Consider the following 22401-nt stretch of genomic DNA (forward strand, 5'->3'; position numbering starts at 1 on the left):
GTTTTTGTTCCAAACTAAGCTTACACATCTGGCTGAATTTGATCCCTTTGCAGATGTTGCAGTAGTCCTCAGCGTGGGTTCTGGAAACTGGGTCCCCAGTTTTCTCATATATAAAAGGGTTCTATCTCATAGGATTCTTCTGAGGATCGGATGAGATGTTGAAAGCACCGAATTAACACAGAAGTGGACACCTCATAAAGCTTACAATGTAGTGAGTCAATAAATGAATTTCATCTGGGAATTACAGGAAGACTTCATTGGGACAGCAGCATTTAAACAGAAACCTGAAGGATGAAGAGTAGAGAAGTGGGATGGGAGAAGGGGAAGGACCTAACAGGCAATGGGAAAAGCGGTGGAGAAAGTCCTGAACAATCACGCAAGCCAATGCTAAAGCAACGAGGACACAGAGGAGACAATCATCTGAGAGCCAAGGACTTCCTGACAAGGTGGGAGATGGAAGGAGCCTCAGTTCAGCCTCAAGCCAGTCCCTCCAAATTTAAGACCACCCTACACTGGCCGGTGTTAACTTCCCGGGCAGAAAAACCACACCCACCAAGTCTTCCGCAGGCCCTCTAACCCTCTTCTCTCAAACGCAGGAGAGGAGAGCAGGAGGTCAGAAGTGAGTAGTTTTCCAAGCAGAGGAGGAAGATCAAGAAGGCAGGTGAGAAAGGTACAAAGGTGGGAAGCAGTCCCATTTGCTTTGGCAGCTGAGATGTCTAGAGGGATGCCTCCGAGGCTGGTTGGCGATGAGGCTGACAGTAGGCACAACCTACAACTTGGAAGGCTGAGGAATCTGGCCAGGTGACAGGACCTCAGTCAAATGGAGAATGGGCGCCCCCTGGGAGCAGTGCTCGGTAGTGGACGCTGGAGGACTCAGATGAGGGGGCGGGGGGTGCGGGCGGAGGAGGGGGTGAGGCTCAAGATGGGGCCAGACTGCCGGCCACAGTTTTCTTTTCACAGGAGCTAACCCCTTCCGGCATGATGGATTCCTGGGATCCCAGAAGAGCTGGGCAGGAAGGAGCCTCGAAAAAGGAACTACCAACACGTGCCCCGTGTCAGGCCCTGAGCTGGGCACTTTCGTGAACATCGTCCTAACACACCTAACTCTTCTTGGTGGTAGGTATCATTATCCCCATTTTTCAGATGAGAAAACCGAGGTTTAGTGACTTCCCAAGGAGGGGCGGGGATTTTGTATGACTTCAGAGCCTCTTCCCTGGAGTCCTCACGACCGGGAGGATATCGATACTGATTCCTTGAGGTTCGGGGGAATAAGCATCGGGTGTGAGGCGCCCAGGCTTTCCGAGGGACAACAGCGTGATGGTACTTTCGGCGAGAACCACGCCTCCCTTGTCGCGACAATACTGTTTACTGTTGTTTTCCTTTAAGAGCCTTACCCTCAAGGACCCTTAAGAGTCCTTGCCACACGCGGGGGCGAACATTATATATTCCTTAGATCTCCCGCACGTCTTTCTCCCTCACCCGCATTGAGCCCCACTGGTGACATAAATTCTCCCCCTCCACTAGCGGGTAGAAGTCGTGGGACTACAATTCCCGGCAGGTCGTTCGGAAAGAGGTGGTGGGGAGAGGAGGAAAGACACTTTCGCTTTCCGTAGGCTTGCAATTTGGCGTGTTCGTCGTGATGCACATTTCAACAGCCCATGTCCTTTCTCTGGAGAACTTAGGGACTACGTCCCCCAGCAGGCATTGCCGCAGAGAGCAAGTGATGGTCCGCCATCATCTTTGTAGTCCTTTCCCGCGTTCTTACAAGAGAACAACCCTAGTGCATGGACTACAAATCCCAAGCCGCCATCTCCCCTTCCCTTCGGCCGCCATCTTTGCTGGTTGTCCCCGCCCCTTTTCCCTTCCATTGTCTCCACCGAAGATAATAGAGCGGACCTGGGAAGACTGCAACTTCCGTCAGGCTCTGCGCCACCGGGAGGGGGATCTCGATGTTACAGGCGGGCGAGGTGCCCAAGGTGGTAGAATGAGGCGACGCGGAGAGGCCAGGTAGCCTGCCATCTTTATGGTAGTCTCCTTATTCTCGTGGTTCCGCCATTCTTAAGGCACATTAGAAGGCCAGAAGACTACTATTCCCATCGCACCTCATAAGACCGACTACTAGTCAGGTGTACGCCCCTCTTCCGCCATCTTGCTTGTAGTCCTCGTTCCTTTTCACCTTTCCATTGTTCCTGACGAGTAGAAATGGCAGCGGGAAGGCAGCAGATGGACTGCGACTCCCGTCAGGTACCACACACGCGGAGGGTTGTGGACAGGAGGGCGTGTGAGTGCCTGGGAAAGAGGTCGGGTCGGGGGAGAAGGCCATCTTGTTTGTAGTCATCGTTCCCGCTCCTTCTCTATCCTTTGCAACGGGGAGCCTCGGGGCCACCGGACTATAACTCCCGGCATCCTCGGCTCCCGGCTTGGCACGCCCTCCGCCATCTTGTTTGTAGTCCCCGCTGGCCCCAGCATCCCATTGTTCCCACGGTATCACCGGCGTCCGCAGGACTACGATTTCCGTCGTGCCCTGCGCGTGTTCGTCCTGGAAAGTGGAGGTGGTGGGGAAAGGAGGGGGCAGGGGGCGGGGTTCCTCTGGGAGAAGGAGGGAGTAAAGAGGAGGAGGAGGAGGAGGGAAGGAGGAGGGAGGGGTGGGGGAAGAGAGGAGGAAGGAGGAAGGAGCTCAGGAGGGATGAGAGAGGCGGCCAGGGCCCCGGGCCGAAGCAGCGCGGGGCCGGGGGACCAGGGGGGCTGAGGCACCCCAATTGCCCCCTCCCCCTTTCCCTGCCCCCTTCCATCCTTTCCTTCCATTCTCCGCCTTGAGGAAGGGGATTTATTCAAATTTTATTTAAATCCCTATCTCTGGAGGGTCGCGCGCTGGGGGAGGGGGGAGAGGGCGGGGGCGCGCGCAGGCTGGGGGGGCGGGGCCGGAGCAGCTTCCTTCACCCCCCTCCACTCGCCCGGTAGCCCTAGGGCAGGGGGCCGCAGTCTAGGGGCGGGCCCAGGGGAGGGGGGCAGGTTACAGGGACCCCCCCCTCCCCGGGAACCGGCGGTGGGCGGGGCTTGAACCCCGGAAACGGTGGGGGGCCCAGGCCTGGTCCTGGACCCCTGGGCAGTGGGGGCCGGGAAGGGGCCAGTTAAAGGGCCGGGGGCGCTGGGGAGAGGCGGGGTGGGGGGAGGGGAGCTGTGACTCGGACCCCGGACTGAGTGGGGCCCGGGCAGAAGCTGAGCACCCTGCGCCCGAGGAGCCCCCGTTGGCCTGGGGGGGCTGAGGGACTGAGCCCCCCAGAGCAGGACCTCCCCCTGGAAGGGCCGCGCCGCAGCCCGTGGGAGGGCCTCGCCCCCGGCGCCCCCCATCTCCACTCGCCGCCGTCCCGGCCTCCGCCGGAGGGAGGGGCCGAGCGCCCTCGGGGGGCCGTGGACCCCGGCGTTCTGAGCGTTCCGCGCCCCGCGCCGCCCGGCCCCCCCGCCGCCGATGGCCGCCGACCCGCCGGGAGCTGCCGAGAAGGGAGAGATGGCTCCCGGGACACGTGTGAGGTGGGTTCATGCGGCTCCTCCTCACCCCCAGACCTGGGCAGCTCCCACTCCCATTCATCCTCAGCCCGGCCTCTCTCTACCTTCCCCGCCCCCAGCCTCGCCCTCTCTTTGCTCCAAACTCCTCATGCCCAGCCCTCTTTCCTGTTACCGCTCAACCCTGGGGAACTGGCCTTCCTTCCTAGACCCTGCTTCCCCTTGCAGACCCCCATCCCCGCCTGCAGTCGCCGCCCTCCAGGCCCCTCCCCTGGAGCGCTGGAGGGCCCCTTCCCCCCATGGATGGGTCTGGAAGTCCCTGAAAGGGGGAAGCTAGGGTAAGACTCTGTCCACGAAGAGACCCCTCCAGGCCTGCTGAGTCTGTATGGGGTCTTGGAGGATCTGGTTTCCATGGGAAGGGGAACCCAAGGGATTCTAGACAATTAGGGATGGAAAGTAGCCTGGGAAGCTTGGGGGTCGGGGGGAAGACATGTAGCACTGAGCCCATCCTGAGTTCTGTGGAGATGTCAGGGTGGATTCTAGAATCCCAGGGAATCTGGGAGATTGCCCAGACTGACCTGAGAGATCCAAGAGGAGGGTGTCTTGGGGCAGAGGGAGCTTTGTTGGGGGAGCAGAGCAGTTGAGATGTTGGGCTGAGGAGGGCCTCTGAGGCAGCATGGGGAGGAGGATGTCTCAGAGCCTTGAGGATGGGGGAGGGCAAGCATCCTATTGGATCTGTTGACAATGTATAGGTTTTGGGGGAAGAGAGATTGGGTGGCAGCTGTGTGAGAGAGAGAAAGGAGGGAGGAAGAAAGGTCTAGAGCTTCTACCTAGGAATTTGTGGGTATCTTGGAGGTAAGTGTGGGGGAGTTTAGGTTGGGGAATGCTTGGGGTGTAGTACATTTGGATACCGGGGGAAGAGTTGGGGTCTCTCTCTGAGTAACTCCACAAACAAGGAACCCTGGCTTTCCAAGGAGCTTTGGTGTGGAGGTGTCAGAGCCGAGGCCGAAATCCCTTCCTCCTCCCCTGGGTAGCCAAGGAGGTGCTGAGGAAGTGTTAGAGGAAAGAGGAGTGAGGTCAGGAAGCCAGTTCTCAGGCTCCCAAAGGAGCCAGGTGAGCTCTTTGGAGAGAGGCCTTGAGTAGAGGGAGTGGTGCCCCCCCCCTACTCCAGGAGGGACAATCTCCTTGTTCCTTGTCTCCCACACCCCGGGATAGGGGTAGGAGAGCAAGCTCCGGCTGCCTAGGAATGGGGGGAGCTACTGTGAGTGTCCTAGGCCAGGGCCTCCCTGGGCCCACCTGACCCTGTGTCCCATTCACCCACAGCCCTCGGCGTTGCTGACGCCCCCAATGTCGTCGAGCAGCCGGGGGCCGGGGGCCGGAGCGCGCCGACGCCGAACCCGCTGCCGCCGCTGCCGGGCCTGTGTGCGAACTGAGTGCGGGGACTGCCACTTCTGCCGAGACATGAAGAAGTTCGGGGGGCCCGGGCGCATGAAGCAGTCGTGCCTGCTCCGGCAGTGCACTGCCGTGAGTTCTGCCCCCGGCGTGCCCGACACCCCTGGGGGCCATGGGTGCCCTTCCCCAGCTGGCCCAGGTGCCTTCCTGGGCTGGCTGCTTCCTCGAACTCACTATAGAGTTCCTGTTCGTTCACACAGTCATACGCTGTTTTGTTCGGATGTCCAGCAGGCCCGTTTTTGTCTCCAGTTACAAGCAGGGGGCAATGTTAGCGCCCAGAAGAATCTAATGTTCTGCTTACCTTCATGTTTTTCCCTCCCGGCTTCAGAGGCACAGACCCAGAGAGACCTCAGCCCCTCTTGTACCCCTCCCTAGAGGAATGTGTGCCCAGGGGCCCACTTCCAGAACTGGCCCAACTGAATAGGTCTTAGCCTTTTCTGGCTTTTTCCTCACCTGCCAGAGTGGTCTCGGATTTGAGGCCAGGCGTACCCTTTGTGTGACCTTGAACAAACACTTTGAACCTCGAAGTACCTTTTCAGTGAAACATTTCCTTTGCTGAGTCGTAAAGATGAAGCAGTAGCAGAGATGTGAGTGTGCCCAGCACACAGTAGGTGTCAGAGAACATGAGTTTCTTCCATGGAGCTCCCCAGAGCTCTAGGATATGGCCCTTCTCAGGCAGCCTTTTCCATCCACCTCCTCTTAGAGGACCACCACCTCCTTTTCCTTCCAACCCCTCTGCTACCTCTTTGCCCTAGAGCCCCCCTCTTCTCTTTCTTCCTGTTCCTCCTTTCCCTACTCCTTTTTCCTTGGGCCTGTCTCCCGACCTTCAGCATCCCTCAGATGACTCCGTATTACCCTGCCCCCCACCCAAAGTCAAGTTGTCTGAGGGCTGCTCTCTCTCAGGACCAGCCAGCTGCCTTTCGCGTTCCCAGGAGTCTTGCCAAAACCTGATTCATTGTAGGGTCCAGAGCAACACTTGGGCCGCCCATTGTGCAAACTCCGAATCATCCCAAGCTGCAGCCACAGTCCCCTGCTGCTTTCTCTTTCAACAGTATGGTCCTATTTGCTATGGTTTCTATCCTTTCCCCAAAGCCAGCAAGAGTTTCAGGGTCAAACACACAGACCCTGATTCCAGCTGCAACATTTGCAACCATGATAACAACTATGTATCCAGTGCTTCCCCGGGTGATCTCATTCTTCCAAAGGTCCTGCAAAGGAAGAATGCCTAGTCCCCATTTTATGGATGGAGACATGAGACGTAAGGAGGTTAAATCACTTGCTCAAGGTCATACTGTCAAAAGGGAACAAATTCAAGATTTGACCCAGATTGGCCCATGGGTTCTGAACCTCATCCAGCAGCTGGCCAGGCTCCCCAGAAGGAAGGGTCTTCCCCTGTCACTTGCTTTCTGGGTCCCTAATACTCCCTCTTCCCCAACAGCCCGTGCTCCCACACACAGCTGTGTGCCTCTTGTGTGGGGAGGCTGGGAAGGAGGACACAGTAGAGGGAGAGGAAGAAAAATTTGGTTTGAGCCTCATGGAGTGTACAATCTGCAATGAGATCGTCCACCCTGGCTGCCTGAAGGTGATGGCCCTGGGGGCCCTGGAGTCTGAAGGTGATGGCCCTGGGGAGCGCTGCCTCTGGGTTTCCTGGCACGCTACATCCACTCCCTACCCTCTGTCTACAGATGGGGAAGGCTGAGGGTGTCATCAATGCGGAGATCCCTAACTGCTGGGAGTGCCCTCGATGCACCCAGGAAGGCCGGACCAGCAAGGTAGGGGTAGGGGCTGGGCTGGGCGCTGGGTTCTGCACAGACAGTGGGTTGGGGAGCTGGAGAGAACCTCAACCCTGGCTTCCATCTCCCCAGGATTCAGGTGAGGGACCAGGCCGCCGCAGGGCTGACAACGGCGAGGAGGGCGCCAGCCTGGGGAGTGGATGGAAGCTGACGGAGGAGCCGCCGCTTCCACCACCCCCACCCAGGCGCAAGGGCCCCTTACCTGCTGGGCCCCCCCCAGAGGACGTGCCTGGGCCCCCCAAAAGAAAGGAGAGGGAGGCAGGGAATGAGCCCCCCACCCCAAGGAAAAAGGTGAGCCAGGGAGCATGCTCATTAGGTCCAGCCCAAGGGATTCTGGGATTGGTAGTCTAGTTCCTTTTTTGGGAGGGTAGGCCTGGGAGACTGCTCGCTGGGTTCCCTAAGGGGTTGTTGGGGGATGTAGTTCAGGAAATTTGGGGAGGGTGGAGCATGCTCGGTGGGGAGGAGAGGTGCAGGTGAGGGGCAACTTGCACTGGGCAGGGAAGCTTTGGGAGCCCTGGGTGCTTCAAGTAGCAGGGAGAGAGCATGCTCAAATTAGCTGCTACAGAGGAGGAAGGAGGGGCTGGGAAGGGCCTGAGGGGGAAGAAAGAGAAGAGGAGAGCATGCTCAGTGAGCCAAGACACTGGTTGGGAAGGTGAGCATGCTCAGAGTGCTTCCTGAGATGGGGGCTTCTGGGATTTGTAGTCTAAGAAATGAACATGAATCTTCGTTTTGTGGACTGTGAGGGGCTAATGGGGTCTCGCCCTTTCCCTATATTTCCTTCTTGCTCTGGTAGGTGAAAGGAGGCCGAGAGAGGCACCTGAAGAAGGTGGGTGGAGACGCCTGCCTCCTCCGAGGATCGGACCCAGGCGGCCCTGGCCTTCTGCCCCCCAGGGTTCTGAATCCAAGCCAGGCTTTCTCGTCCTGCCACCCTGGGCTCCCTCCCGAGAACTGGGAGGTGTGCCGGGGACCTCCTCCTTCCCCCTCCCACCTTTCCTTGCCCCACCCTCCACCCTCCACCCTAGAGACAGAGATCTGTCCCTTCCTGCTCACCTTGTCCTGCCCCTGCCCTGTTTGGCCACAGTGGGCATCTGAACCCCTGGGAAGAGTGGAGGGGGAAGAGGTGGGTTGGGGCCAGGACACAGGACTTTCCAGGAACCCTTGGGGTGTCATCTGACCCATCTGCGTCATCTTTCCAAACCTTAAAGGGAAAAGAACTGAGTTCAAATCCCTGCCCACTGATTCCCTGTGTGGTCTTAGCAACTTGTCAGCTGCTCTGAGCCTCAGTTCCTCATCTGTGAAGGAGAGGATACTACCTACCTTATCCACCCATCCCACAGAACTGTTTACATCTAATGAAAGTAAATGAGATTTGTGAACTGTGAAATGTACTTAGATGTGAAGAAGATGAGGCCCAGAGAGGTTAAAAGACTTGCCCAAGATCATACAGCAAAGCTAGAAGTCAGATGGCCCTTTGCACTGACACATGAATGCAAGGGTCTGCCTGATTGTGTTCAAATCCTGCTTCTGCCATTTGTCAGTTTGTAACCTTGGGCAAGTCACTTCGTCTCTCTGAGCCTCTGTTTCCTCGAGTGTAAGAAAAGTGGCCCAGGTTGCCAATCCATTGGAGCGCTGTGAGGATGTGAGTCCATGAACTTGAGGTGCTCTGTCACTCATATCGTTGACTGTCAGAAGCTCGGAATCATCTAGGCCAGCGTTCCGTGTTATGGATGACGAGGCCGGGGCTTCCCAAGGTCACACAGAGAGTTGATAGCAGAGCCGAAGCTCAAAATGACATCTCTAACCGTTCTCCATATTTCACAGCCTTTGAAAACTCTTAAGCCATCGAAACCCATAAGGCTTCTAATTCTTTGAATCAGTACCTTCACATGACAGATAAAAGGGATGTGACGTGGCTGAGGCCTCACACCGTTCAGGGGCAGAGTCAGGGCTGGAACTCAGGACTGCCTCTTGGGCTGCTTCTCCCCTGCTCATTCCTCTGGGCAGGCGGGTGGAACAGTGCGTGTCAGACCCTAGAACAGACTCCCCCAATCTCCTTGCAGAAACCAAAGCCGCCTTTGGCCTCTGCCGAGGGCCCGGCCGTGCCGTCCCCGTCGCCACAGAGGGAGAAGCTCGAGCGTTTCAAGCGTATGTGCCAGCTGCTGGAGCGGGTGCCCGACACCTCCTCGTCCTCCTCGGACTCGGATTCCGACTCGGACTCTTCGGGCACATCGCTGAGTGAGGATGAGGCCCCTGGCGAGGCCCGGAATGGGCGACGGCCAGCCCGGGGCAGCTCGGGCGAGAAGGAGAACCGCGGGGGGCGGCGGGCTGTGCGCCCTGGCAGTGGGGGGCCCCTCCTCAGCTGGCCCCTGGGCCCCGCCCCGCCGCCCCGGCCCCCACAGCTGGAGAGGCACGTGGTACGGCCCCCACCTCGAAGCCCTGAGCCCGACACACTGCCTTTGGCTGCTGGATCCGACCACCCCCTGCCCCGCGCCGCCTGGCTTCGTGTCTTCCAGCACCTCGGGCCCCGAGAGCTGTGCGTTTGCATGCGAGTCTGCCGGACTTGGAGCCGCTGGTGAGTGGCCTGGACGGGCCTGGGTTCTCACTTGCCGTAGGACCTGCAGCAGCAGGTCATGACCTCTCTGGGTCCTGTTCTTACTTCACTACTACTCTTGTGTTGTGTACGCGTTCTAGTCTGATGCTTCCCCAACTGCTGCGTGCAAGCTCCCTTGCATTGCCCGAGCTCATTTAACTCTCAGAACAACTTTGTGAGGGCAGGTACTATTATTCCATTTTACAGAAGCTGAGGTCAAGGTTGTGGGGAGGAGGTAGTGGAACCAGGAATTTGAACCCACGCCCCACGACTCCAGGATATTTCCTCCTAAGAACCGTCATTTATGTGTGTTCCTGGGGCAAGTGTAGTGCTCAGTGCTGTTGTACGTCACCCGATTTACTTTGCACAGTCCTTTTGCTGAGGACAGTCTCACTGGAGGTTCCATTTACACGTAACTGAGGTGGCCCTGCCCTCAGGGGCAGCCGCATTTCAGGCTCCTGACTCCCCTCGTTCCTTCTTTGTGCCCCAGAGCTGCTCCCTGCTCCCTCTGCCTATCGTCCCCCCATCTTCCACACTGCTTCCTGAACCTTGTTTGTTCAGAAATGTCAGTCATCCTCCCAAGCCCCTGGTCTTCCTCTTCAATCTTGCCCCCGACCAAATCCTCGCCCAGTCCCATGAGACTACCACAGCGGGCTCTTCCCCTCACCAGAGCACACGGAGGCCCTCCACACACCGGCGAGCCCTCACTCGTTTCTCCATACTCGGGTTCACAGTGCTTGTTAGAGCGGGGTGGATACTGTGTCTGTTTTATCTGCGTGTTCCCAGCACGGGACAAGGGCAGTGGAGGCGCCCAAGAAGTATTTCATTAAATGAGTACATTCAGGCTGTTTCCCAGGCCCTTACTGTGGAGGAGGCATCCTGGCGGGCACTTTGCAAATTGGGGGCTAACGTGTTCCTTGTAATCGCAGCCCTGGGGGAGAAAGAGGGACACCTGAAGTCACGGTGCCAGCGGCTCTGGAGGCAGACTGCCTGTGGTTGACTCTTACTCTTCCCCTGATAAGCTGACGGCCGCTGGGCTAGTGTCTTAACTTCTCTGTGCCTCAGTTTCTTCTTCACCTGTTAAGCCCGGAGAAGCGAAGTGTTCACTTCATAGCATCTTTGTGAGCTAATGTACACAGAGAACCGAGGACAGTACCCAGAAAGTAGAAACTACTCAGTGCCCTAGCTGTACCCAGTATCATTCCCTCAGTTTGCACATATTGACTGAAAGCACAGACTTTACATCCTCAGACTTTTGGCCTGGACCAGCTGCCAGTCTGCCTGCAGCACAGAAGCTAAGAGAACAACTGCTGGGGACAGCCACCCTGCATGTGTAGTGACTGGCGATATGTTTGCCGAGGCCTCTCCAGGGCCTGCTCTGTGCTTGGCAGGTGGGATCCAGGACTGAAGAGGACTTAGTTTCTCCCTCAGGGAGAGACTTGTGACTGGAAGTGGACGAAGCAGTGGACCTGAGATGGCACAGAGATTTCCAGCTTGGGTCCTGGAGTCTGGCACCCATGGGTGTCATCCTCTGTGCCTCCTGTCCTGCCTGAGTGTCTAGCGGTGGGGGGATAGCTTTACCTTTCAAGGCCTGTTTTCTCACCTGGAATCGAGGCTTCATACTCATACCCTATGGGGAGTAAATAAAGTGGGTCTTACAAAGCACTTAACACAGTACTTGGAAAGTGCTAAACACTCAGTAAAATGGTGGATTTTGTTAAGGATGAGTGTGGGATAGAGCAGGTACAGTGGGACCCATCAGGAGGCTCTGTCAGGTGTAGGCACAGAAGTAGGAGCAGGAGGGGTAGAAAGGAGGGACTTGGGCTGAGGATTTTTTAAAAACAGAGCAGCTTGTGTTCAGTAACTAAATGGCTGTTAGAGCACCAGGGTGATGACTCTTCGGCTGAGTGTCTGGCCCACGAGCCTGGGTGGGCAGCAGTGCTGTTCCCCAAGCTTGGGAGTACCAGAGGACAAGCAGGTTCTGGGAAAGGGAAGCGCTCAGATTGGACACGTTTTGTCCAAAAGGCTTGGGGGCTAGTCAGTAGCTAGCAGGACAGCAGGTGGATGTACAGATCTGATGCTGGAAAGATCCAAGTTTGGAAGTTCCCCCTTAGGTAGCAGCTTCCAGAAAGAGGACAGAAGACAGAATGTCAGTGTCTGTGAGTTAGAGAAAGAGCAGCCAGAGACATAAAGGAGATGGCGGAAGTGTCCTGCAGGAGAGAGATTGAGGAAAGAGTGAATGATAAAGTGTGGGATGTTGGCGAGAGGTAGTGGGAGACCAAGGACCAGAGGTGGCAGTTGGATTTGCTACACGAGGCCCTGGTGTCCTTGGCTGTGCTGCATGGGAGTAGGGGACCAAAGCCATGTCACATGGGGTTGAGGACATCAGCTCCAAGGCAGGGACTTGATCTGTTCTTTGCTATGTCCCTAGTTTCTAAGATGGTGCCTGACATACAGGAAGTTCTAAGACAATACTGGTTGGATGGATGGATGGATGGATGGACGGAAGTGAGGAAATCAGGATGGTGTGTGGAAAGAGCTAGTGAGGGTGGAGGCAGAGAGAAATTTGTAGGTGGGAGAGCAGGAAGTTGCAGGCTTTCCTGTCTGGTGGCTTTTATCTCCTCTTGGAACAGGGAGGCAAAGTGAATGTACCAAGAGCGAGGGGAGGGGGTAGGCAGAGGAAGCATGGCGGAGTTGTTGAGGCACAGAAAAGAGGGTTGGAAGTTTGGAAGACGGGGAGAGAAGGTGGCAAGGAAGGGACTGTACCCCAAAATCAAGGCCAGTTGGGGCTTGGAAGGCCTGGAGATGGGCGGGTATGAGGACAGCAGTGGTATCAGGGAGGACAGAGAGCTGAGAGTAAAGAACCAGCTTGGGCTGGAGTCCAGAAGGCTGTGAGCTCCTGGCAGACATCAGCTGGGCGGGTGCGTCTGCATCCCCAAGGCGCCCCTGCAAGACAGAGATTTAGGATCAGAACTTCAGGTTCAGGAGGTGGGCTTAATAGGGGGCTGACTCAGTCGGCGTGGCTGGAGTCCAGGGAAAAGTGAACTGGGTTAGGGAACTTGCACATCATGCCCTAAGGCCCCTGAGTGAGGGCAGGTGGTGCCTCCTGACAGTTCTTCCTGTCCCTCACCTTTGTGTCATTCTGCAGCTTAGAAAGGACCCATCCATGCTGCCCTCACACTGAATTCCCACAGCCCTGCTGGACATTTAAACATATAGTATCTCAGCGACTGCACTAAATGACAGTCCCACCTGGCATTACGGCCTGCCTTGCTACACCGTGACCACCCCGGGCCCCTTCTGCAGTCTTCCCCCCCCACCCCGGCCCCCACCTCCCGCCTCTTCCCTCAGACCCGGCTCAGGCTCAGTCCAGAGCAGCTTGGGTTAAAGCCTGGCTCTGCCACCACTTAGTAGCTGTGGGACCTCAAACAAGTTTCTCAGCCTCTCTGGGCCTCCTTTTCCGTAACTCTAAAAAGGAGGTTGTAGTAACAGTATTTACCTCCTAGGGCTGTTGTGAGGTTAACTGCTTGAGGCACAGACTAGTTTCTGGCCCATAGAAAACCCTTGATAAACACTAGATCTTTTTTTTTCCCAAAGATTTCATTTAGACAGAGAGAGATCACAAGTAGTCAGAGAGGCAGACAGAGAGAGAGAAGGGGAAGCAGGCTCCCTGCCAAGCAGAGAGCCCGATGCGGGGCTCAATCCCAGGACCCTGAGATCATGACCTGAGCCGAAGGCAGAGGCCTAACCCACTGAGCCACCCAGGTGCCCCAACACTAGATCTTAATCCCATGGTCATCCCCACCTTCCTCCAAAGGTTCCTTGCCCTTTGTTCCTGCTGCTTGAGTTTCTCGGAGTGCTCCGTGTTCTCTCAGTGCCCTAGGCCTGGCTGCTGGCTCTTCCCCATCTGGAGCATACACTCTCTTCCCTCCCCTCACTGTCTCCCTGGGAGGCTCCCTGTCCAGCCCTCTCGTTGACTCTTCACTATATCCCTTGCTGCTTCAGTTACTGTGGACGGGCTGTGTTTCCCCCATTTCCTGACAGCCCAGTGGAGACGGTCACTTAGGATCCGTAGGGCACTGAGTGATCATGGGCTGCCCCCCTTGGTCATTCAGGGGCAAAGGGACCAATTAGTTCAAGCTAAGAAAAGTCATGGGAGACTTCCTGAGAGAGGAGACACTGGGACTGGGTGTTGAAAGCTCTGGGTTGGTTGGCATTTTGGGCAGAAGCACGACAGGGGCCCATATATGTTGGCACCAGGCAGTGTTGTGTGGCTGTCGGCTGGCAGGTGGTTCCGTGTGGCTGTTGTAGAGTATGTTATAGGAAGAGCTGGGGGCCTGTGTGTGCCCCCAGGGCGGGGAGGGTTCCCTCTCTAGCCATAGAAGATCCAGAAGGGCTTCGGGGTGATCGTGGCAGTGGAGCTGAGACTCCAGACTGGGTTGGAGGGGGCAGGATTTCACCAAGTGGCTAGAGACAAGGGGCAGAAGCTGGGTTGCAGGTAGGCAGGGTGTTTTCCTTTTCTGTTTTATAGTCCGAGAGCTTTGCAAGTGGAGAAGTGGAATCGCTGGGATTGAAGCCTTAGTGTCTGTACCCCCCAGTAATTCCCTAAAATGTCAGACGGGAGAATGCCTGGCAGTCTCAAGTGGCACAAAACCACGGCTTAATCTTTCTGTTAGTTTTGAAAAGGAAGTCTCTCCATTGGGTGCTATTGTATCTTTAACACCTCTCTAATACTTACCTCCCTGTTTAACAAAAATAGTCTTCAGATGGTAGCCTAAAGCCACAGCAGCACCTGCCCAGGATTTAATAGACCCGGTTAGTTTTTATTGTATAGATTTCTAAGGTTAACATTTTTATGTGAAGAAATACTGGTTTTAAGTGCAAGGAGGGGATCGACTGAAAGATAAATTCATGTTCTGAGAGAAGGGGAGAGCAACTGACTACGGGCCAGGAGTTGGTAACCACTGCTGCAGCCCAGGGCTTCTCGAAGGGAAGGCCCTCAGAATGGGGGTGGGGGTGAAGGGCAGTAAGACACAGCTTCCTGGGCCTTTCCCACCCCTGCTGCTTCTGACACAGTCCGTCTAGCCCAGTGGGAATTTCCTGACATGCTTTTGAGAACTGGAAGGAGAGTTTTCAGACCAAGTCTCAAGGAACCTTAGTGTGCCACAGAGTGTTCACAGATGACCTTGGGAGAGGTGGGGAAGGGTTCCTTGGTAAAAATAAGATTGGGAAACCCTGCTCTGGTTCACTGCATGTTGGGCCCCTCAGGGCTGTGAGGGATCAGGAAAGCTATTTCACTTTGTGTAGGCCTCAGTCGTCTTTGGAACTTTGATTCCTGGGCGCTACCATGCCTTCCGTAAACACTGAGTGGATAAATGAGAAGCTGTAGGTGACGTGGGTTGTGGGGGAGCGCTCAGTGGAAGCTTCAGGGACTTCACACCAGCTTCGCACCATTCATTGGTGCAACAGATGACCCCGGCACGGGGCTAGGTCCCGGCGCTACCAAAGGGGAAAAGCCATCCAGCCCTGGAGGGCCTACATTCTAGTTGGAGGGATACAGTAACCCGAGACAGGAGGTAAGGGGGCTGTAAGTTGAGCCTTGGGCAGCTGGCCATCAGGATGGGGCAGATGTGGCTCAAAGGCAGAGATGAATAGAGGAGATGAGAAGTTCCCACGAGTCACCATAACTTAGGGAGAACTCCAGAAGCCCAAGGTGGGGGTGGTGGAGGCAACTGAGGGATCCCTTTGGTGTTACATCAGATACAGTGTGTAGGGTGTTTGTGTTTTTGGCAGGCTGCTTTATAAGCTGTAAGGGCTATAAACTGCCGTGACCTCATTTGCTCTCACGGTAGCCCTGTGGGGCAGGCTGAGTCTGGATCCTTACCTTCATTTTACAAGTGGAGCTTCAGAGGCTCAGGGAAAGGAATGGACCTGCCTGGGGTCTCGCATTTGCTTAGTGATGAAACTGAGCCCCAGACCTGGTGCTCTTGGCCTGAGGCTGGGTACTTCCTGCCACCCCTGCTGTCGTTGTGGGCCAGGACAGAGCTGTGGCAAAGGAAGCCCTGAAGGAGGGAGTTTCACAGGCTCCCTAAGAGCTGAGGGCTCTGTCTCCCTCTTGTGGCTGATAGGTGCTATGACAAGCGTCTGTGGCCTCGAATGGATCTGAGCCGGCGAAAGTCACTGACCCCACCCATGCTCAGTGGTGTGGTTCGTCGCCAGCCCCGAGCCCTGGACCTCAGCTGGACAGGTGTCTCCAAGAAGCAGCTCATGTGGCTTCTGAATCGTCTGCAAGGTAGGGCAGGATGGCAAGGTAGGACAGGGTGAAGAGGGAGACGGTTCTGGGATGGAGTGCCGACTTCCCAACCTCCCCTGTCCAGGCCTGCAGGAGCTGGTGCTCTCCGGCTGCTCCTGGCTCTCTGTCTCTGCCCTGGGCTCAGCCCCACTGCCGGCGCTGCGGCTCCTGGATCTTCGCTGGATTGAGGATGTTAAAGACTCCCAGCTCCGCGAGCTGCTCTTGCCTCCACCAGACACCAAACCAGGTGTGGCGTCTGTTGGCTCATTTGTAGAATGGGTTGGCCAAGGGGGGAAGGGAGGAGGTATGAGGCCTCCAGGGTCTCTTCTGACTCATGCTGGATGTTAAGAGAGTTGAAGAAAGGGCAGAACACATGAGTTTGGTGAGGAGGCCTTGCTTGGCTACCGTTCATTCCTTTACTTACCTGCTGTGCATTGGGCCCTGTGATAGGAACTGTGAGGGAACAGGGATGAAGGGGAGGTAGGCCCTGCCCTCCAGAGGGGAGATAAGTATGTGCTGCAACATGGTATAGGACAGGAGGATGACAAGAATTCTGGAAGAAGCCAGGGGCATGGCCGATGGCAGATAGGAGTGAAGTCACTGGGTGTGGTGGGCTCTACTGGAGAGCCTCCTCCAAAGGGAGCAGCGGCAATGGCCATGAAAGAATGCAGGCCCAGGGTGGCCAGTCCCTTCCATTCATCAGGAGGAGCCAGACACTGGATTTTCCTGTGAAATATCCTTGGTTTTAAATGATGGCAGTTAATATAACATTCTTTTAAAATTCATGCATGGATCAGTACACATACAAGTGAGCCATAGAATTGGCCTCTGTGCCCTCTTGCCCTATAGTAAAAGGACAAGGGTTTTCCTGAGGGAGTGGAGCAGAAACAGGGAGACGGCTGACTTGGAAGGTTGCATGGGGCTGGTGGTATCATCTCCCAAGTCAGGCTAGCTACCTCTTCACCCTGGGTCCAGCCCAAGTGCCCTGTCAGGTAAAGACGGCTTTTACTATTAAACATATACTCCGGCCTTGGCCCCGTGTCAGGCCTTGGAGACCTCAAACAGCCCCAGTCCCTACCCTGATAGAACCCCAGTGATGCAGGAGAGAGAGAATCAGAAATAGAAGGTTACAGGGTGATACGATTGAGGCTGTGGTTGGGTGTGGGGAGCAGTGAGAGAATCCCTCCTTGAGGCTGGGCTGTTTGAACTGATCCTGAAAGGGACAGGGTTGTCCCAGGGAGTGAGGAGAAATAAGCACTTCGGTAGGATAGGAGGCCTATACTGGGAGAGGGGAGATGCTGGGAGCAGAGGCAGTTCCCAACGGAGGTGTGGGTTAGGAGCACTGAGGTCTGGGGCTTCCTTGTCTAGCCAGGAGATGGGATGCTCACAACAGCTTCTCTGGCCCCCACTAGTCTGTTCTCCACACTGATGTCAGGGGAACCGTCCAGAAGAGCAAACCTGTCCATGTCACCTCTGTGTTCTATACTCTTCCTCATAATCCCCCAGTGCTCTTTGGATAAACATTACTACATTGTCACCGAGGCCTGTCATGGTCTGGCTTCCACTGACCTATGCCATCCCCACATTTCAGCCTCTTCAGCCTCCTTGCCAAGATTCTCTCCAGCCCTCAGGCCTTTGCTTAGTCCTCTTTGTCCAGAATGCTGTATCCCCCTTTGTCTAATTAACACTTAATCATTCTTCAGGCCTCAGCATAAATGCCACTTCTTCCTAGAAGCCCTCCATGATCCCTCCCCCCCTCCCTAAGATCAGGGTTCCTTTAGAGCTTTGGGAGTAGTTCCCCCCCAGCTATGACTATGTGGTGGTGAAGTGATTTGAAGAAAACCCATTTCTTCTCCCCGAGTTCTAAGCTCTGGGAGGGCAAGGGCTGTACTCACCCTAGAGCCTTGCTTTCATAGCTTACTTTTCAGTTCCCTTCTTCCCACCCCATCCCCCCTTCACAGCAGCCTTGGAAGGAGGTAGGGAAGCATCTAGGATTCTTCTGGACAAGGCACCAGAGGCTCAGAGGGGTTGACTGACCGCTGCGAGTCACACAGGCAGAGCTAGACCAGAGAACTCCCCAGTTGCCGCTCTTACCGGAATTGGCCTGAGCCAGGAAGATTCGGGTGGGGATGAGGGTGAGCACTGGGAATCGTGGATTCCCTGAGGTGAGAAAGTGCCAGTTGGCAGGCACACTGACACCAGTTCTTCCTGCCTGAACTACTTCAGGAGCTTGCAGAGATGAGCCTCCCAGGCCCTTAGGACCTCCTCTAGTGTTGGGACTCTACACCCATCTTTCTTATCTTGGCTCCCTGGCTCTGTGCAGCATTCTTTCAGCAAAACTTAAAGTTCTGCTGTTTCCTCGTTTTTGTCCCTGCTGTCCTCTGCCTGGCCTGTTCTCGTCCCACTTCTCACGTTCAGATCCTTGAAAGCCCGGCTTAAATCCTGCCATCTCAGTGAAATCCTTGCAGATGCAGAAGCCAGAAGTGACCCGTCTGTCCTCTGCTTCCCTCTAATGGCTTTTAACTGTGCCCCAAGATTAAGGGCATCTGTAGATGTATCCTTCCCGGGCTCTCAGCTCCTCAAAGGAAAAAACGAGGTGGAATTCAGTTTGCCAAGTCAGGTGCCCATGGAGATGGCCTGGCAGGTGACAGAAGGGATGGGCTTGGTGAATGACTGGAGGGAGTAACATCTTGCAACCCAGTATCCAGCTAGCCCTTTCCAGGTGCCCAGCTAGCCCAGTGGTGCCAGATCTTACGATTTTTCAAAGAAAAGGTCTAGCCAAATTCCTTTATGGAAGTGTCTTTTTTGTAGCATTCGGTATTAATATAAGAAAAATGTCAGCGCTTTGCAGATTCCGTAACACATTTGTGTAGACTAGTTTCGTGAGTTGGTGATATCTGATCCGGTTTATCTATGGGCTGGGCTGGTGCCTGAGGGGCAGATAGTGCCGTGGTGTGTTTGGTCTGGCGTCCTCTGTTCAGTCATGCGACCTCGGACAGATTGTTTTAATGATTTGAGCCTCAAAGTTCTCATCTGTAAGCAGGAGTGATAATCACGCAGCTGTGGTTCTTAGAGCATGGTCCAGACAAGCAGCATCTCCATTACTGGAGAACTTTTCAGAAAAATAAACTCTGAGGCCTCCCTTAGGTTCCCTAACCTCTGGGTAGGTCCAGCAACCATTTTAGGCAGTCCTCCAGGGGGCGCAGAAGAGCCCCTGGCCTAGGAACAGGCTGCCACTTGGCCCCCTTGGCTGGTGCCCAGCCCACACTGAGTGCTTAATTCATGGTGGCTGGTGTACCTTAGGCACTTAGTTTAAAAAACAAACAAACAAAATAGGGGCACCTGTGTGGCTCAGTTGGTTAAGCGTCTGACTCCTGATTTCTGCTCAGGTCATGATCTCAGGGTCAGGAGCCCATTTGGGCTCCCTGCTTAGTGGATCCTGCTTAAGATTCTCTCTCCCTCTGCCCCTCCCCGCTCTTCCCAAAACCCCAAATGCAGAATGTGTAGATATACTAACAGAGAAGCAGGCTACATGCCACATGCTTTGGGTGTAGAAATGAGGGACGTGAGTTCTTCTTCCCCGGAGTTGTGGGAAGAAGAGGTCTCTAACCTCAGAGCTAAAAGCCAAGGACACCAGCCCCACATAGGATTGAACATAGGTGTCCGTGGGCAGAGTCTCAGAGCAGTGTCACCTGTGGAATTTGGCCCAGGTGTTTGGGAGTGTGGGCGGGGAGTTGGGGACAGAGACAGGGATGAGCCCTTATAGGAACTGGAATGTTCTAACCAAAGAGGGGCTCCCAAGAGTTTCTAGTAGAGGAGGGATGGTGCCCCACTTTTTTTTTTTTTTTTTTTAAGATTTATTTATTTGAGAGAGAAGAGAGAGAGCACAGTGGGGAGGAGAGGGAGAAGCAGGCTCCCTGATGAGCCGGGAGCTGGACACAGGACTCAATCCTAGGACCCTGGGATCATGACCAGAGCCAAAGGCAGATGCTTAACTGAGCTACCCAGATGGCCCATGTCCCATTTGTTTTTGAGCACAGCTCTCTTTGAATGCCAGGAAGGAGAGGAGAGACTTGACTGGGTGGGGAGGCTGAGGCAGGAGTCCAGGCAAGAGTGGTGTTGTCCCAGAGGGGTGTCTGGGGAATGGAGAGAAAGGGATCCAGTTGGTGATGTTACCAGTGGAAGGAGAGGGAAGTAGGAGGGGACCCTGGGGTGGCAGTTCTATTAGAGATGGCATTTGTCAGATGAGTGAATAATGCTGAGCACCGATGTCCCAGTTGCTAGGGGTAGAGCAAAAACAAGACAAAAATTCTTGCCTTTGTGGAACTTATTCTAGTGGGAGGAGAGAGAAAAAAAAAAATAGGTCCCATGGTAAGAAAAGGGGAAACAATAATGGCAAGGAAGGGGTAGGAGCATGTGGAATGTTACCATATCAAATGGAGTAATCGTGGAGGGCCTCATAGAGGAGGTGATGTGAGCAGTGGACAGATGGGATGAGGTCAGGTTGTGCAGGTGTTTGGGAGAAGAGTAAGCCACGTAGAGAACACAGGTGGAGGCTCTGCTATTGTGGAAGCAGGTTTAGGGGGTGGTGAGGCATAGGAGTGTGGACACAGCTGGTCTGGATGCCTGGGGGTGGGCACAGGAGTAGCCAGGGGTGCTGACCTCTTCACTGCCTGCCCAGGGCAAACGGAGAGCCGTGGACGGCTGCAGGGGGTAGCAGAGCTGCGCCTGGCAGGCCTGGAGCTGACAGATGCCTCCCTGCGGCTCCTGCTGCGCCATGCGCCCCAGCTGAGTGCCCTGGACCTGAGCCACTGCGCCCACGTCGGGGACCCCAGCGTCCACCTCCTCACAGCTCCCACTTCCCCGCTCCGCGAGACCTTGGTGCACCTCAATCTTGCCGGTAAGCATCCTGTCTGTCTGTCCCGCTAGTGTGCTGGTCCCCGTGGCCAGTGCCCACCCCCTACTAACCTTCATGGTCTCCGCTACCACTGCCTACCCCCTCCCCAGGTTGCCACCGCCTCACGGACCACTGCCTCCCGCTGTTCCGCCGCTGCCCGCGCCTACGCCGCCTAGACCTGCGCTCCTGCCGCCAGCTCTCCCCTGAAGCTTGTGCCCGGCTGGCAGCCGCTGGGCCCCCTGGCCCCTTCCGCTGCCCAGAGGAGAAGCTGCTTCTCAAGGACAGCTAGTTGGGTGCCCCCCACCCTCCCCCAGGACTCATCAGGAGCCTGGACCTCGGGCCTTCATTTTATCCCTGCCAGGAGGCCAGGTTACCCACCTCATGACTTGGGATTCCTGCCCAGGGACTCGAGCCAGCCTCCCTCCCCCTCTCTACCCCCTGCACTGATATCTCTGGGGGTCTCTCCTTCCCATCCCCTCTCCCTTCCACCTGCTTCATTGTCCATCCCCTGGGGGGAGTGGGTCAGAGGTACGGGGGTGGGTGCTGAGCCAAAGGGATGGTGGGAGGGGGGGTAAGGTGCAAGTTTGAGGGAGGGAAATGGGGAAAGGGTATCTGCACACAGGATACTGGGAGCCAGGGGGCTGGGGGAGGTGGAGGATGGGCTGGGGGAGGGGGGCAGAAAGCAGATCACCAAGGGTTCAGGGAACAAAGACCAGATACTTGGAGTTGGGGGGTGGGGGTGGGGCCAAAAAGGGAAACCAGAGGAGCAGTTGGGGATCCACGTGTCAGAGATTGGGGGGACTCGGGGAACCAGGGGAAAGGCAGGGCTGAGTGAGGGGTGGGGGCAAAGAGCAGGCGTGGGGGCAGTAGTACCCCCTCAGGGGGTCACACCCCTCTCCTTACTCCCTCCCCAGATTTCAGTTCTTCCCCCCCCCCAACCCTGACTCCTTGAACGTCACTGACAATGGCAGCTATTGCGAGGAGTGGGGGCCGCGGGCCTACCCGCTGTTCAGCGTGGCCCAGGGGAGTGGTGAGGGGTACCCCAGCCCCCTGCCCGCCTCCCCGCACAATACTTGAACATTCATCTGTACTGAAGTGTTACTTGAACCGGGGGAACCTCGGACCTGGGGGAGCCGGAGTGAGGGGACTGATCGGCTTGGACTGAGACTGGACTGGTGGGCACCCAGCTTGGACTGCACCACCCCCCAGGCTCTCTCTTGCTTTACTGTATTGAGCAGCTCCACCCCTCCTGACCTGAGGTGGGGGTGGGGGTGGGGTGCCAGCCCAATGATGGGGGAAGATGGGACTCCTCCAGCGCGGCTCTTCCCACTCTTTCATCGTCATGGAAACTTGTATCCCATTTGCCCAGGGAACTGCCACTCCTGGTTGCCATGGAAATAGCAGCCAATGGACACCTCCCGAAGCCAGTGCTAAGGCTGGAAACGGCCCCTCTTAGTTGCCATGGGAACTTAGTAACAGACTCTTGGCCCGCCCCCACCCCTCCTGGGGTGGGGGCGGGGCTTGGGGAGCCAGGGGGAGGAGTTGGGGCCAGGTCCCGCCCCTCCGTCCAGGCCTCCCCGGGGAGCCGGGATGTACCATGTAGGGGAGGGGGGAATCTATCCACATACCTCAGGTAACAGGGAGGTGCGAGGGTGGGGGGAGGGACTGGGCGGACCAAAGGCCGGAGGGGAGGGGGTTCTGGGTATCGCGAAAGGCTTGAGGATGGGGCCGCTTGGGGGAGGAGGAGGAGGCAGCCCGGCGGGGGCAAGTGGGGGGGGGGTCCCAGCCGGGCTGGGCCCCTGGGCCCCAGGTCTGTACAATACGGTTTGCTATAAAACTCAAAATCTTCCAGCCAGGGCCGCCGCGTTCGTGT

The 22401-nt window shown here is 56.2% G+C and overlaps 1 protein-coding gene across 10 annotated transcripts; it reads left to right on the plus strand.

The window, feature by feature from the left end:
* Window positions 1-955: 955 nt before the first annotated feature.
* FBXL19 (F-box and leucine rich repeat protein 19) lies at window positions 956-22385 on the plus strand. 10 transcript variants are annotated; one of them, XM_047714521.1, is made up of 12 exons: window positions 2609-3531; window positions 3733-3842; window positions 4828-5028; window positions 6395-6538; window positions 6642-6728; window positions 6807-7040; window positions 7543-7704; window positions 8810-9321; window positions 15468-15631; window positions 15717-15878; window positions 20313-20531; window positions 20639-22385. In XM_047714521.1, the coding sequence occupies exons 3-12, from the start codon at window positions 4852-4854 to the stop codon at window positions 20815-20817; spliced, it is 2040 nt and encodes a 679-aa protein (XP_047570477.1). In that variant the 5' UTR covers window positions 2609-3531; window positions 3733-3842; window positions 4828-4851; the 3' UTR covers window positions 20818-22385. The 10 variants fall into 10 exon arrangements, with proteins under 10 accessions (XP_047570474.1, XP_047570478.1, XP_047570481.1 ...); XM_047714518.1 differs by lacking the exons at window positions 2609-3531; window positions 3733-3842 and adding an exon at window positions 956-2244; XM_047714522.1 differs by lacking the exons at window positions 2609-3531; window positions 3733-3842 and adding an exon at window positions 958-2244 and having other exon boundaries at window positions 7543-7575.
* The last annotated feature ends 16 nt before the right edge of the window (window positions 22386-22401 follow it).

This window comes from Lutra lutra, chromosome 18 (assembly GCF_902655055.1).
Source record: "Lutra lutra chromosome 18, mLutLut1.2, whole genome shotgun sequence".
Lineage (NCBI taxonomy): Eukaryota > Metazoa > Chordata > Mammalia > Carnivora > Mustelidae > Lutra > Lutra lutra.